The following is a 15,582-nucleotide window of genomic DNA, read 5'->3' on the forward strand; positions in this document are numbered from 1 at the left end:
GGAACCACCCAGATTTCACCCTCAGCCCATCTTCCCTGCTTATTTCTGGCTGGTTAGCCTATTGTTAAAACATTTCTTTTTCTTCCCATGCCCATCTTGGTCTATCAGCCTGTCTACACTTTCAGACAAGCCCTTCTCCTTGCCCCACTTCAGAGACCCACCCCTGGGAGCCTCCGGTCTTCCTCCCTGGGCCCTGTGTTTTCCTCACTGCCACCCAGCAAGACACTGATCAGATGTCTCACTCTATTCTTCAGCCCCCAGAGACTTTCCTTGAAGGAACTGCTTATTCATTCCCTGCTTTTCTCACAGCGGAAGCACACCCCGCCTGGAGCTCGCAGTTTGTGTATGTCTCTAATCAAGCAGAATGGAGATCAGGCCCGGCCAGCATGCAGCTGGCCCAGTGCGCTGCCTGGCACTGTGGCCTTGCTCTCTGCTTTGTTGCCGGGAAGCTATATGCATCACCCAGGGCCCAGGGCCGGTGTGTAACTGTCACGTGGTAATACTGACCTCTAGGGGCTAGCTTTCCTTCACATAGAGTCTTGATCTTCTCATTGAGTTCCAGGACTGTGATGGCAGCATCTTGCTTAGCTGTTGCCAAATCAGTCTGTAGCTTTTTCAGTTTCCTTTTGTGCTTTAGTTTCTTTAAAAAAAAAAAAAAAAACACAGTTTCCATCACTAGAGACAGATGCATCAAAGGAAGAAAAAGAACTAATGATGTCTGAACAAACGTAGCCTTTAAAGGCCAGCTAAAAGAAAGAGCTCCGTGTTCACCTAGACCAAGTCCTGTTTGAGGTCCATGCTGTCCTGTCAGAGCACTGAAACCACCAACAGTAAAAGTCTGCTCTCTGCATCATAGTATCTTTCACCCTACTGAAGGGTTTTTATCTGGATCTGAACCTGTGTGTTGGCTGCTTATATAGAGAGGCAGTTAGAAAAGAACTCTAGTTGGCAGTCTGCATTTTACCATTGAAGTGCCAACACCGAAAAGCACCTGATTTTTTTTTCCTAGTCATTTTACCATTGAAGTGCCAACACCAAAAAGCATCTGTTTGTTTGTTTTTTTCCTCGTCTATAAGTAGCCTCACAGGAAATAGTCATAGCCTTGATTCTCTTGTCATTTTCACCTTAGAGTTTGCATCCAAATAAACTCTAAAGCATTTCCATGAAATATTGATGTTTATAGATATTTACTATGGTATCTATATAGAGAAAGTGGTCAGGGATAAGAATATTTTTCAAGAAATTGAAATAGCAAGGACAGGAATTCCTTACTATAAAATAATCTGATTTATGACATTGAAACCTTTGAAGAAACTACATTAAGAAGTTGTTATATAACCAAAGGATTCCCGTTGAGACTGTATGACTAGGAAACTCCACTTAGGGTTCTCAAAATGGATTGATTTGTCAAAATTGCATTTCTCTGCGATTACAGAGAATCTGTTGTGAAAAGTGCTGTGTTGGCATTTTTGTGGTGCTGCCTTACCAGTGAAAAGCTCACCTTGCCAAGTCTTTGTGGGCTGGTGGTAATTAGGAAGCCCAGAAAATAAACGGCTAACATTTCTTATCGGACATAAATCTTGAGATAGTGAGAGTAATGGTTTTTGCTCATCAGGGAAGACAGTGTTCCCGGATCTTTAAAAAGAGTAGACTCAAGCAGCAGGAGATCACTCTTTGTTTTGAGAGTAAAGCCAATAAAATCAGTTTATCAAAGACAGGATTAGATAGTCATAGACCTCAAGATTAGGACTTCCTGGAAGCTTAATGAATGGCATATGAACTGATAAAAGAAAATGCATCATTCAAAGGAGAATGGTAGTCTTGGAACGTCATTGAAGAGCCCTAGAAGAGCGGACGTGGGCAAAGTTCGCTCAGCCTGTCCAGGGGAGAGGTGCCCTGAGCCACAGCCATTCTACTAGAGGGGTAGTTAGCATTCATGTGCTCATTTCATAATGCACTAATTATGAAGCATCCTTTTGGTGTAGGACATGGTGCTGGCTAGCTGTTAAAAGTGCTGATAAGATCTCTGCTCCGTGTCACTAAGACCTTGCTTTCTTTCTGTGACTCTGTTCACCCAAATCCTTCATAATTTGCGTATTATGCAGCTTAGTTCAGGGAGAAATCAAGCTGATGAAGCAATGTAGATGCCTAAGTATTTGATAGCTGTGTTTCTCACAGTAAATTCAGTTGCCTTGTTGCTCTACACCTCCCTCCCTTGTAAGTTGGTTTGCATCAGCTTGTTCAGAGAACCTCAACTCTCCCAAGTCTATGGTGCTCACACCTATGGAGGGACCTTTCCTGATGCTGCTTCAAGACCAGTTCCCTGCTCAGATCTTTCACATTTCCTTTTACCATTTAGAACTTTGGGGGATGGCAAGTGGGAGGTACGGTGTAGAAAGGAAGTTTTCTTTTCTGTAAGAAAAGAAAGTGGAGAGAAGGAGGGAAAGAATGGTAGGAGGAATTCAGAAAAGAGTGCTAATGAAAGTATCAAAAAAGAACTGAATAATATACATGCTCAAGTGTCAGGAATTCAGTGTACTGATAAGCACTGTTTACAGTGCTCTTAAATGTGTAAGAAAGTAAGAGGGGTTGATGGATGGATCAAGAAACTGATAGATAAGTGATAAATTGAAGATAACACAGTGTCAATTGTAGTGTCTAGCTATGAAGAATATGGGTGTTTACTATAAAATTACATCAACTGTTCTGTATGCTTGGAATTTTACATAATAAAACTTGGGGAGGAGAAATAACTAAGGATTCTGTTTCCTTACATTATCCCTCCCTTAATTCTTAATAGATGGTATTCAAATTCTGAAATTATGTCACAACTATTCATAGGCAGATAAGTATCCTTCCAGAAACTTTTCTCAAAGTGGGCATTGACACTAAATAAACAAAGCAAAAATAAATGCAAGTTAGTGAGAACTGATGGCTGATCACTAGGAGCTGGTATGGTGTCACCAAGAAAAAGCTTTGGCAAGCTACATTTCCATTCTGACGGGATGGCCTGATGGACAGCATGCAGGAACTCAGTGAAAAGAGACAGTTCTCCTCAAAATCACTTAAAATTTTCAGTTTTCCAGTTAGACAACTCTTTAAAAAAAAAAATTCATTTCCAGACCACCTTTTTGTTGTTCTCTTATGATGATTATATATTTTCTGTCTCTTATTATTGTTATAATGTCTATATATTTGCCTTATGATCTGAGAAAGAAACTGAGGATATTTAGTTTGGAGAAGACCGTATATCAGGGAATTATGATGGTTGACTTCAGTTATCTAAGGGGCTATTCAAGACAAGAGGAAGTTGAGTCAAACAGTATTGTTCCAGAGATAGTGTATGGAACAATGGATAGAAAACATGAGCAGGCAGATTTTGGCACAGCATGAGAAAGCACCCTCCAACAGTTAGAGCTTATATCCATAGCAAGATAGGATATGTTCTAGCAAAGGCCTCCTGCTCTGGGCACGATCAAGCAGAATCAGGATGAACATCTTCAGGCAGGCCCATGGTAACCTCTGGGGCCTGGGTCAAGAGGTAATTGGAGGTCTGACTCAGCCCCAGCTCCATCTGCCCCTAGCTGCCACCAGTCCTCCTGGGGCACAGCACTTGGATGAATGGACACCTCAGCCTGCGTAAGTCTCTAAGGTGAATACAGCTGTCAGGGACACTTAAGAGATAATTGTGGTATTTGTGAGATGTTGGTTAAGAAGGCCAAGAAGGCTGGTGGGTCCCCCAGAATTCAAGAATTATGTGACTCAAAACATGTAACATTATTATTTAGCTGTAAAAGAAAGGGAAGAGGGAATTTCAATTAAAAGTTGAATAAAGGACCCAGATTGGTTGCTTAAGATTTCTAGTGGAATCTTTTGGTTATTCAGATAAATTTTAAAATGGTTTAGCGTTGTTGTCTTTTTTTCTTTTATCCAGACAGAACTACTGTATGCTATTAATTCACAGCTTGAACTAAGCCCTTTGGGCATTTCTGAAAATTCAGTTTGCCAACATGTTTTTTATTAGTCATAGACATCAAATGATTTCAGTAACAATAATATTTTCCTTTGCTTTTTTGGCATTCTCTAGCCAGGCAACCCAAGTGTTGTACTTGAATCTACTACACTCTGTTATGGTCTCCCTAGTAACTAGGAGCTCCCCTCGGTGATTACTGAAAGGATAGGAAGGCTTTATAGCTTAGAGATAAATTCCTATTACCTTGCTCTTTTCCTACTTCTCCTACAGGGTGGACAGAGGGAGGAAATCATGTATTTGTGCAGTGTTTTGAAAAGGAAATATTTATCCATATCACATTGCTGAATAGCTTACATTATACCAAGTCAATGGGATTTAGGGATAATCAGGGAACTATTTATAGAAGAGTTACAACACAGAGTTGCCAGCACGGTTTAAAATTTCTTAGTCTTTCCACACACTTCGAATCATGGCCTTGAATTCTAAAGCTGGACCTTGTCAATTCTTGGCCATGAGAAATTAGGCCAGACATGACATCGCCAGACCTTAGATGCCATTTCACAGAGTTGGTGGGGATTAAATGACACAGCACATAGATGACAGTGCCCAATGCTATGCTTGTAATGAAGTGGAATGTCTGTCTGGTTTTTGTCATTATTCCTTGAAACATACCAAGGATAGTCTAAACTAGCCACTAAAATGCTAAGGATCTTCTCTAAAGATGACTCTGTCACACTTTACAAAAAATATACTTCTGTGAAAGCAAGACTTGTGTCTTGTCTTTCTTCTCTTCCTTTTTCTTCCTCTAAATTAAGTTTTCTGCATGATTGCATTGATCTCTTCCTCACCTTGTGTGGGTAGACAAAACTTAATGCCCTGAAACAGACACGCAAATAGCTTTGATCCAATCTCCTGCCAGAGCTGGCCTGATGCCTAGGTATAGTAGGTGGCTGCCTTCCTGGAAAGATATGAGGGTACTTTAAAGCCTGACCTGTTGCTTCCCATGGAATCTCTGTTTTGGGCCTGCCAGAGCATAGCTTCTTCCCACTTTGAAATCTACCCCATCCAACCCACCTTTATTCACTTAGAGAGCAGATGTAACAGATGGGCTTTATCTTCAGGTGGCCACTAATAAAATGCTTGCTACCAAGAACATATAAGAGAATGATCTGAATGCAGAAGGTATAGGTAGGTTTCTCTTTTCATTTCTCTTCTAATAACCCATCATTAAGAATGCAACTATTAAAAATGATAGTAGCATTTGGATATAACTCAGTTTAAAAATCAATTTCACATCTCTTGTTTTGTTTTGTATTTATACTTCCTCAGGTGAGTATTTTAAAAGTTCAAGAGTGATAAATATGTGCCATGTATGTTTCTTCCTACTCTATGGCAAGCCTTTGACTTGGGGATTCTTTCACACTGGGTTGCATATATGGCTTCTTAATCCTTAACCTGCACTTCCAACAGCACTGCTCATTGATGAAACCTAATTGTCATCTGTATTAGTGTCTCTGTTTTGTAGGTGAGAAAGCTGAGGTCTCAGAGAGCTTGAGTAAAGCTAATCATGCCCTCTTAGTAAGGAAATAGCTAAATTGACTAGAACCAAGGTCTTTTGATTCCAGATGCTGATTTTCCTTTTCAATGCTAACATGAAGCTTCACTTATCAGGAGCACCATTAATTTGTTAGGTTTGTAAAGGTGACCTTAGATAGTCACAGTGAGTAGAAGAAGAAAGGCAATATAACAGACTTGGTAATAAAAGAGTAGCACTGAAGTGTGATGGCAAGGCCTTTATAGCATGGGTTGCCATGGTATCTTTTGAGAACCTTGTGAAATAAAGGAAAGATTTGATGAACGCTGCTGCTGCTGCTGCTGCTGCTAAATCGCTTCAGTGGTGTCTGACTCTGCACGACCCCATGGACTGCAGCCTACCAGGCTTCTCCGTCCATGGGATTCTCCAGGCAAGAACACTGGAGTGGGTTGCCATTTCCTTCTCCAATGCATGAAAGTGGAAAGTGAAAGTGAAGTTGCTTAGTTGTGTCTGACTCTTAGCGACCCCATGGACTGCAGCCTACCAGGCTCCTCCATCCACGGGATTTTCCGGGCAACAGTACTGGAGTGGGGTGCCATTGCCTTCTCCTTGATGAACCCTACTAAGGACTATCTGTGTTGGATGTTGTTCTTAGCCCTCCTAGTGATTCTCATCAGTGTATCCTAAATTGACCCTGAAGATTGTGATCATTATGTTCTGTTGATTTATCTGAAGTGACAAAGGGTGAATCAGATGAATCTTTCTTACAAAATACTTTTAATGAAAGATAAATCACAAATGCAAAGTGTAATTTAGTCTTATTTCATTTGCAGGGGAACTAGCTTATGCACAAACCCTTAGGCATCATTACAACCTTGACCAAGAGCCAGGCCCCACGTGACCACCTTTATAAAAAGTCAGGAGAGTCAGACATCAGAAATCATAGCTGATACTTTTCAGTTCTTTGCAGTATCCTTCCTTTCTAAGTAGCTTATTTTATGTTACAACATGCTTAGGAATACATTTTAATTTTGCTTCCCATACCCAGAGGGTTTGGAATTTCTAATAAAAAGAAAACAAAACCCCAGTAATTAGACAAAAATCTTGACTCACTACTGGGGAAGAGTTTACCTACAGTTTTAGCCAAGTCTCATTTCTTTCCCTCTAAAAAAATTACTAGAGACAGAGATGGAATTTGCCAGTAGATGTCCTAGTTTCTAGAAATGCTGGAATAAGTGTTTATGTAAGAGAAGGTAAAAATAAATACCAAATAGAGAAAAACTTTATCTTGGCATAAATTCCAATGATAAGGTAGAAATTTTTAACAATAAAATTATCCAAAAGTTGGGATTTGTTTCCCTAAAAGATAGTAAGCTATGCTTCCTGTGGTTTAAAGGTCATTGTTGAGAATGTGCCAGAGAAAAGCTAACACTTACTGATCACCTATATAATATGACACCATGATCAAGTGGGATTTATTCCAGAAATGCAAGGATGGTTCCAAATTTGCAAGTCAATCAGTGTAATACACCACATTAACAAAAGGAAGGATAAAAATCACAAGATCATCTCAATAGACACAGAAAAGTATTCAGCAAAATATAACATTCATTCATGATAAAAGCTTTCCTCCAAGTGGTTTCAGATGGAACATATCTCAACATAATAAAGGCCATTTATGACAAACTCACAGATGACATCATACTCAATGGTGAAAAGCTGAAAGCCTTTCCTCTAAAATCAGGAACAAGACAAGGATGCCCATTCTAACTCTTAGAATTTCTTAAAGTGAGAAGTGTCTAACTTCTGATCATGAAGATTTGAGCCATTGGCTCACCCTCAGTACAATTAAGGAAATCAGGTAGAATCACTGAAACTTAGATGACAGATTTGGGTGCAATAGTTGAAAACAAATGACCCACTTCTAGCATTTTAGAATTACATAAGTAGAAGCAGAGTCAAAGGACATAATTTGCCCAAAGTCACAGCTAATAAAATAGAAAAAATCAAGACTCCAGGCCAGGTTTTCGCACTTTCCATCTCAGTGGTTTTTCCTACTCTATCATGAATTTTTTTTTTTTTTTTTTGGCTGTAAAAGCTGAAGGGCCAGGGAATTGGGTGCATGATCGGAACCTGGAACAGTAACCAAGATCCCCAAGTCCTAAGGTCCACTGTCAAAAATAGCAGTCATTGTATAGGCAAAGTGAAAGTGAAGGCGCTCAGTCGAGTCCGACTCTTTTCGACCCCATGGACTGTAGCCTACCAGGCTCCTCTGTCCATGGGATTTTTCCAGGCAAGTACTGGAGTGGGGTGCCATTTCCTTCTCCAGGGGATCTTCCTGACCCAGGGATCGAACCCAGGTCTCCCACACTGTAGACAGATGCTTTACCGTCTGAGCCACCAGGGAAGTCCATTATATAGGCAACTTTCCCTTAAAAGCCTCTTTATACAGAAACACGAAGTACTGGAATCTTGCCATTTTACATGATATATGAGGGTAATTGTATATGATATGAGAGTTACATTTGATAGGAAGAATTTTTAGGTGCTTGAGATCCTGCTAACTTCAAAGAAATAAGCTAGACCAATCAACTTGCTTTCATATAGCATCAGGCTATCTGTACTCAGTCAAACAAATCCATTTCTGAAATTAACGAGTACTGCTTGTACATTCTTTCTTTATGTGAGCCTAACCCTGCCTCGACAGTCTTACCAGTAAACATTAATCAGGCTGACAACTGAGATTTTTGAGGAAGAACCTACAGTGCAATAAATAAGTTTTCATTAGCTGAGCACAGCACAGAACAAAATTGAGCGTTCAGTAGATATCATGAAAAGAAAAAGTAGCCAGCGCTTGCTCAAGCCAAATCTACTTTTGGGCCTTACCATCCGAAATCACACCCTGAGAACAGAGGGAAAAGTGCATCGTCACACCGAACAGAGCCTGCTAGGAAGCTGTGTTTCAGTCCAGCCCTCTTTGGTGACAGAGAAAGCCCAAGGGGCCAAAGCTGTATGTGAAGCAATTTCGGCTTGTCAGCCCCACCTCTACAAGTGTTGGTAGCATTGGCAAAGAGGCGTAATGGAAGACCACAGAAGCCAGGGGACAGAGAATACAGGTGGTGGAAAAGAATTCCTATATCTGCTTTATGACAGTGCTGCGAATCTCCTCCAACATGATTATAAAAATAATGAAGAGCTTTTTCTCTGCAGTGACTTTGTAATTGGGCAGATACGTGTTTCATTTTCTAGTGCTCAGCACTCCTTTTGAATTGACTAAAGCTGCCTTCTGGGAAAAAAATTGGTAGCTATTGGCCATCTGTGACTTATCTTGAATCATAATGCAAAGGCCTGTGTTTGTGGACTAGAAAATTAAGATCCTGAAGCACCAAATTGCTTATATCATCTTGAAGGGTTTTTCTGTGTGGTAAAGAACCTAATTAAGTTAACCTTCCCAAGAAACATCTCTTTCTTTCAGAAACCCCACTCTTCTCTAAGAGTGGTGAAATTACAGGGAATATAGGCTCCGTGAGGACAACTTAACACATCATAAGGAAATCTAAGTAGAGCAAATGAAATTATCATAAGAGGAGAAATGATTCTCATATAACATGAAATAACTTTATACAATGTTTAAGAGAAATTAGAGAACACACCACAGTAGGAAGTTCTGTGTGATGTGTATTTTCTCCCCATAAAATACAATGTTTTAAAAAGCTGTGGCTTTCTTAATGCAAAATTAAAACAGCTTTACAGCAGAAATTTAAGGTGAAGTGGATTTGACCTCATATAAAAATGTAGTAATATTTATAATGTTAAAAGTAAGTGTATGGGTGAATGTTTGTAAATTGCTGAGTGGCATTGTATTGACAGTGCTATGATTATTTTAGGATCTTCATTCTTTATAAGTAGAACCTCTGAGATGGTGATCCTTGTCAGTGAATTATCAAGCAAGGGCTTTATAGTGATATCTATTGGTTGAATATTCTATGGGTGCAATTAAATAAGCAATTTGTCTAGTCTTTAATTTTTAAATTGGTTTAATCTGGTTTATGTCTGGAAACAAAAATAATTTCATAAACAGTAAGAATCTGAAGTCAAGTTTCTCCCAAAGAAAATCTAAAATTTCCAGTGAGGCTTATTGCAAGCCACGTTTGACAGTTAATTTGACTATGCGCATGTAAATGCATATGGAGAAATCACCAGGAATTAAAGCATTGAGCTTGACTCCTAGCACAAGTCGTGGTTTGTCTTTTCCACTCTTTCACTTGAAATGGAAGATTCTCTTGAATGTTAAATTGGTCAAACAATACAAATTCAAGTGGAGAGAATAAATTAATGAAGCAGTTGTTAGGAAGTGACAACAGAATCAATGATCTTCATTCACATTTGCTGAGACCTAAAAGGTCTCATTGTAATTGCACCCCACTCCAGTACTCTTGCCTGGAAAATCCCATGGATGGAGGAGCCTGGGAGGTTGCAGTTCATGAGGTCACTAAGAGTCAGACACGACTGAGCAACTTCACTTTGACTTTTCACTTTCATGCATTGGAGAAGGAAATGGCAACCCACTCCAGTGTTCTTGCCTGGAGAGTCCTAGGGACAGGGGAGCCTGGTGGGCTGCCATCTCTGGGGTTGCACAGAGTTGGACATGACTGAAGCGACTTAGTAGCAGCAGCAGCAAAAGGTTTCATCTAAAACCTCAGGCAGCGTCTAATAGTTCAGTAATTATTGCTCCCTGAGCATTCTCTTTTCTTGATTTTCCTCTTCTCAGTTCCTTCTTAGCTATCCACGATAATAAAGAGGAAATCACATGTAAAACAAACTCAAAGAGGATACCAGGAGTCACTAAAATTGTGTCCTAGCCTTCAGTTAGAAAAATCGAGTTCCTCAAGAGGCTGTAGGTATGTACAGTTGATGTACATACTCAGTTGCTCAGTCGTGTCTGACTCTTTGTGACCCTTTGGACTGTAGCCCGCCAGGCTCCTCTGTCTATGGGTTTTCCCGGGCAAGAATACTGAAGTGGGTTGCCATTTCCTTCTCCAAGAGATCTTCTTGACTCAGGGATTGAACCCATGTCTCCTGTGTCTCCTGCATTGCAGGCAGATTCTTTACCTGCTGAGCCATGGGGAAGAGCAATAATATGGTAAAGACTGGTTTGAAGACCATTTGAGGAGTTGGGTATTTTGAGCCAGCTTAATATAGGAATGTTGGGATAAGATTTTTTTTTTTTTTTTTGGCCACACTGTGTGGCATGGGGAATCTTAGTTACCTGACTAGGGATTGAACCTGTGTCCCCCACACTAGAAGTATGGAGTCTTATCCACTGGACCACCAGGGAAGTCCCTAAACAGTTGATACTCAAATAAATTTCAAACATACTATCTTGATAACTGTAGATATAACCCAGCGATCAAAACTGAAGTGCTTTGGAGTTCATTTGTCCAAGAGCTGCAATGCAAGGTCACTTTGAGGGTATCTTTGCAAAGACATTTTACAGTCCCCTCCTCAATTCTGTTCATATTCTTGATATCTTGTGAATGTGTACTGATGATGCATGGGTGATAGATGACCTTTTATCTAGTATTGGTGACATTGTAGTCTGTGTATTTGATGACAAGAAAACCCATGCTTCCAATACTGCAACAGAAGTTTTCTTTGCTTTCTCTAGCTAAAACTTTTCAATCTGAGATCATCAGCTTAGTTTCTCCCTTCGGGTTTTTGTGCAGTTTCTGTTCTTGACCACAAGGGCAACCTATCTCATAAACCTTTAAAGAAGACCCCCAAGAAATAGCAGTGGTTTGCCACACCAGAAAACTTCCATACTAAAGGTGTCAGTCCTGCTCTATGAAGGTGATTGAGCATTTGGGGAAACATTAGGCAATATTTGTAACCTAAATTTAGTTTCACTCCTTATATTCTAGCTGTAATTTTAGTTAAACTTTTTTGGCCTTGTCCTCTATTATTTAGAAAAGCTATCTCGTTCATGTCATGAGGCCACATGTCATAGACGGTGAGATAGGCTATTTGGATTCATGTATAGTTACTTTCAATAGTACTTAAAACAAAAGTTTAATTTCAGAATCTGATGTATATGAATTAACTTTTATGCATGCAACATGATGTTGCAAAGGCATAACCCACTGAAAGAGGCACTGTGAATAATTATGCAAAGACTCAAGGCGGGGGTTCTGGGGGAAGGTGTGGCAGTGATGGGAACTTTTGCTATGTAGATATTTGCAAGTTTCAGACTGCATACTTTAACAAGTTTAGACAAATGTCTCTGCTGTAAGACAAGTCATCAGATACAGACTGTTCCTTGGTTTTGTTGGACTCAAGAGTTTGTCTCTCTCATTTCACTCTCTAGCAAGGTACTTCCTCTAATTCCATTAAGAAAGCTAGCAGTGAAAAGATAGCACATGAATCTAAACTTCCAAACGGGAGTCTAAGTAGTCTTAGTCTTGGAGTCCTGTCTGGTAGACCTCTAAGCCTGTTCCCATCAACACACCCTTGTCTGTGAGATAGATAAGGATAATGAATAGGGAGGGGAATGGGTGAACTGGGCTTAAAGCTACTTGCCTCATCTTTTTGTAGAAACTTGTGGTGTCACACTTTCCAGAGTCTGAGATTGATTGTAAGATTTAGGGATAATCAGATGAGATGTTCATCAGCAACAGGTTAAGATTTCTCAAGTTAGACAAATGGTGAGTTGTCTATTCTGGTCCTGACCCAGAAAAACCCACAGGAGCCATATTTGATCAATGCTCCTTTAGACTTGAACTTCCGGGTCATCCTTAGTAATAGTGAGGACAACATTGGCTTCACGGAAGATCACGAGATCTGGAAATGTCATGGCCCCAGAAATGCATTCTTGTGACACCCTGGACTGAATCTGATTCCCCCCCAGCTCGCAGTTAAGAATGAATATCAGTCAGGGTTCTGTGAAACTGAAGTTCAGGAGGTTCATAACAAGTAAATACTTCTTGATGATCTAAAAGAATGAATAAGGCCTTCCCTGGTGGTCCAGTGGTTAGCATTTTCAAGGTGCTTTCAAGGCTAAGGATCAGGGTTCAATCCCTGGTCTGGGAACTAAGATCCCACAAGCTGAGTGGTGTGGCCTAAACAGAAAAAGAATGAGTTGATTGAATAATATGCTCTAATTTTGCTCAAATATCATGTGTGGAAGTGAAAACTGACATCTGCTTTCTCTAATTACAACTCTATATGCCTTTTCTAAACTAATAGTATCAATTATTGAGTCACAGATGCACCTGGCTTTTCAACTGAAGGTTTTTTTTTTCCTTTTAATTGTGGAAAACACACATGGCATAAAATTTATTATTATAACCATTCTAGATGTGCAGCTCAGAAGTGCTAAATATATGTATATTGTTGTGCAACCAATCTCCAGAACCTTTTTATTTAGCAAAACTGAGAGTCTTACAACCATTTTCCCCTCCTACTTTCTGTTCCTATGAATTTGACTAAGTGGAATTATACAATATTTGTCTTTTTCTTACTGACTTATTTCACTTAGCATACGTCCTCAAGGTTCATCCATGTTGTAGCATGTGTCAGAATTTCCATCCTCTTGGACTGAATAATATTCCCTAGTACATGTGTATTCAATTTTGTTTGTCCATTCATCCACTGAAAGACACATGTTGTGGCACCTCTTGACTCTTACGTGGAAGACATTTTTTGAAATAGCCATCATAGTAGTACAGTAATTACACTACTTGTCTTTCCTAGATAAGCTGAAACTTTTAATTATAAATTGCATGTTCATTTACCAAAAATGTTTACTGTTTGTTGTCAACCAAGAACATTGGTCCCAAAGTAAAAATTCATTTAGAAGCTATCTCATATATTCTTTTCTTTACATTTTATTTTAATTGGAGGCTAATTACTTCATAATATTGTATATATTCTTAAATGATTTTGGTAAGACAATTTCTATCACAGATGTCTAAATTAGGCATTTCTTTTATGTCAGACATAGGGCCTTGATCCTTTTTTTTTTTTTATCTAAAGGAAAGATCACTAGTACTCCCAATATGACTTACAACTGTTAGGAAATGCAAAACCCCACTGACAGACAAAGAGGCCTGGGATCACCAAGCAGATATAGCTCAAGAATGCAGTAACCTAAGAAATACGTAAATTTTGATAGTGATTGTTAGAAAAGAAGTTCAGAAGAACAGATGCTTATCAAACAAGCTAATTTAGTGATGAGCCTCTCTGTTTCATCTGCCCTTTTGAAAAGGGGCTGTTAGGGCTTCCCTTTCTGCTCTACAGGTTGACATCTACATATCATGTCTAGCTGAGGAGCTTTCAAAAAAGTACATCAGCTCAAACCTCTCTCCACTTCCACTCAATCAGAATGGGAGACAGTGTGGGTGTGAGGTTGGTAATCTGGTTTTTAAGCTTTCTGGTTGCTTCTGACGGTAACATCTGTGTGGACTGACCAAAGGAGAATCTAAGACAGGAGCCAGATGCTGGCCACAAAGACAGTATGAGTGTCCTACGGACATTTTTGTGCTCATATTCCTGAGGCCAGGCAGTAATGTGAGTTGGGGAATTGGGACAGCCCCAACTACTGTAAGCTGTAGATGGGAAGGTTTCCATGGGGTTCAGTCCACATAACATCTGCTATTTTTTTTTAGTTGACCAGTTTCAGCTGTAGAAAGAAAGGGACTAGTTCCAACCAATTGGAACAAAGGAGTGTCTGGTTTTGGAAATCACGCTACCCTATGGCACTTCACTTAAGGAATTTATGAAGTGCATTGGCTTCCTTTCTTAGGGTAAATGTGAAGACAGGAAAGTACCAAAGACACCAAGCCATTCAGCGCTCCAGTACTCCCTCCTGCCAGACTTGGAAAAAAACACCCCAGTTCTTCGGGTTTCTGAGCTCCCTTGAAACCCTTCGCAAGTTATAAAAGCTAAGGAAAATTCCTGTACCTGCTTTCACACTCATTGCATTGTTCAAAGTTATTTCATCAACTTTCGTAAGCTTCAAAGAAATCTTACAGGAAAATTCTAAGTTCTGTTCCTAAGTCTGTTCACAACACAGTAATCTGAGGTGATACTCATACTCTAATGACACATGGAATTTTTAAAATCACCTCAGGGTTTACATGTGGATGAATGAACTCATCCTGATTAAGTGCTTTGAGCCTCAAATATTCACGGTGAGGTGGGGAACAGATGCTATGAAAAGGACACTTTATGAAAATCTCCTTTTTTCAGTTTAAAAGTTATCATTTGTTTTTCTTTTTTAAAAAGTCCTTCAAGATTTTTTTTTAAAGGAAACCGTGCTTCTTAAATCCCTTGATAATCCCAGTGTGCACTTACACTTACACACACACACACGTACACATATGCATGCGCACAGCAGAAAAGAAAAAGAAACGTCATTTTTGTGGCACAAAATGCATCAAAAATCTTTGCTGGCTAGCCTAATTTTTGTGCATTATTGGGGGTGGGGGTGGGGAATACCATATATGACCTCAAAGTAATTCAGTGAATTCCAGTATATGAAAAGGAGGAAACTTAAACTATCTAAAAAAGACTTAATGTGTGGTATAGTTACTAGATAGTCTTTAAACGACTATATAAAATATAGTCATTTGTATTGCTTCTGTTTACTTTTTTCTGTCTGAAACTGGAGTCACACTACATAATTTTAAGGAGAGAAAAAAAAGATAAGTAGTCTCTTCTCTATTCTTTTCTCAATCTCTTTACTTTCCAATGTGATTGTAATTACTATCTTCTGTGATAGAGTAAATGAGGGAAAAAACTGTAAATTAGATAAGAAATTATACAAGAGGTGGCATTTCTATCAACCTGGGAGAGCCAAAGAGCCTATCAACAAGGGTTGAATGTTTCTCCTGGACTAATCCCAATTTTCCAAGTACATAAGCTACTGGAAAACTTTTTGGTCTAAGACTTTTGAGAACATATTTTTCTGACCAGGTTAAATGTTCCAAAGTAGATAAAAGTTTAAGAAAGAATGAAGCTCATTAGAAAAAGCTGGCTTTCTGAGATCATCAATAATAACTTACTTCCACAAACATTA

The 15,582-nt window shown here is 39.4% G+C and overlaps 1 protein-coding gene across 1 annotated transcript in view; it reads right to left on the reverse strand.

The window, feature by feature from the left end:
• Window positions 1–15,582, reverse strand: part of CCDC192 (coiled-coil domain containing 192) — a 212,291-nt gene that overhangs the window by 64,467 nt on the left and 132,242 nt on the right. Inside the window, exon 5 of the mRNA XM_070374845.1 lies at window positions 508–640. Coding sequence (XP_070230946.1) covers window positions 508–640 — 133 coding nt within the window. The remainder of the gene's footprint in view (window positions 1–507; window positions 641–15,582) is intronic.

Source organism: Bos mutus, chromosome 7 (assembly GCF_027580195.1).
Source record: "Bos mutus isolate GX-2022 chromosome 7, NWIPB_WYAK_1.1, whole genome shotgun sequence".
In the NCBI taxonomy this organism is placed as follows: Eukaryota; Metazoa; Chordata; class Mammalia; order Artiodactyla; family Bovidae; genus Bos; species Bos mutus.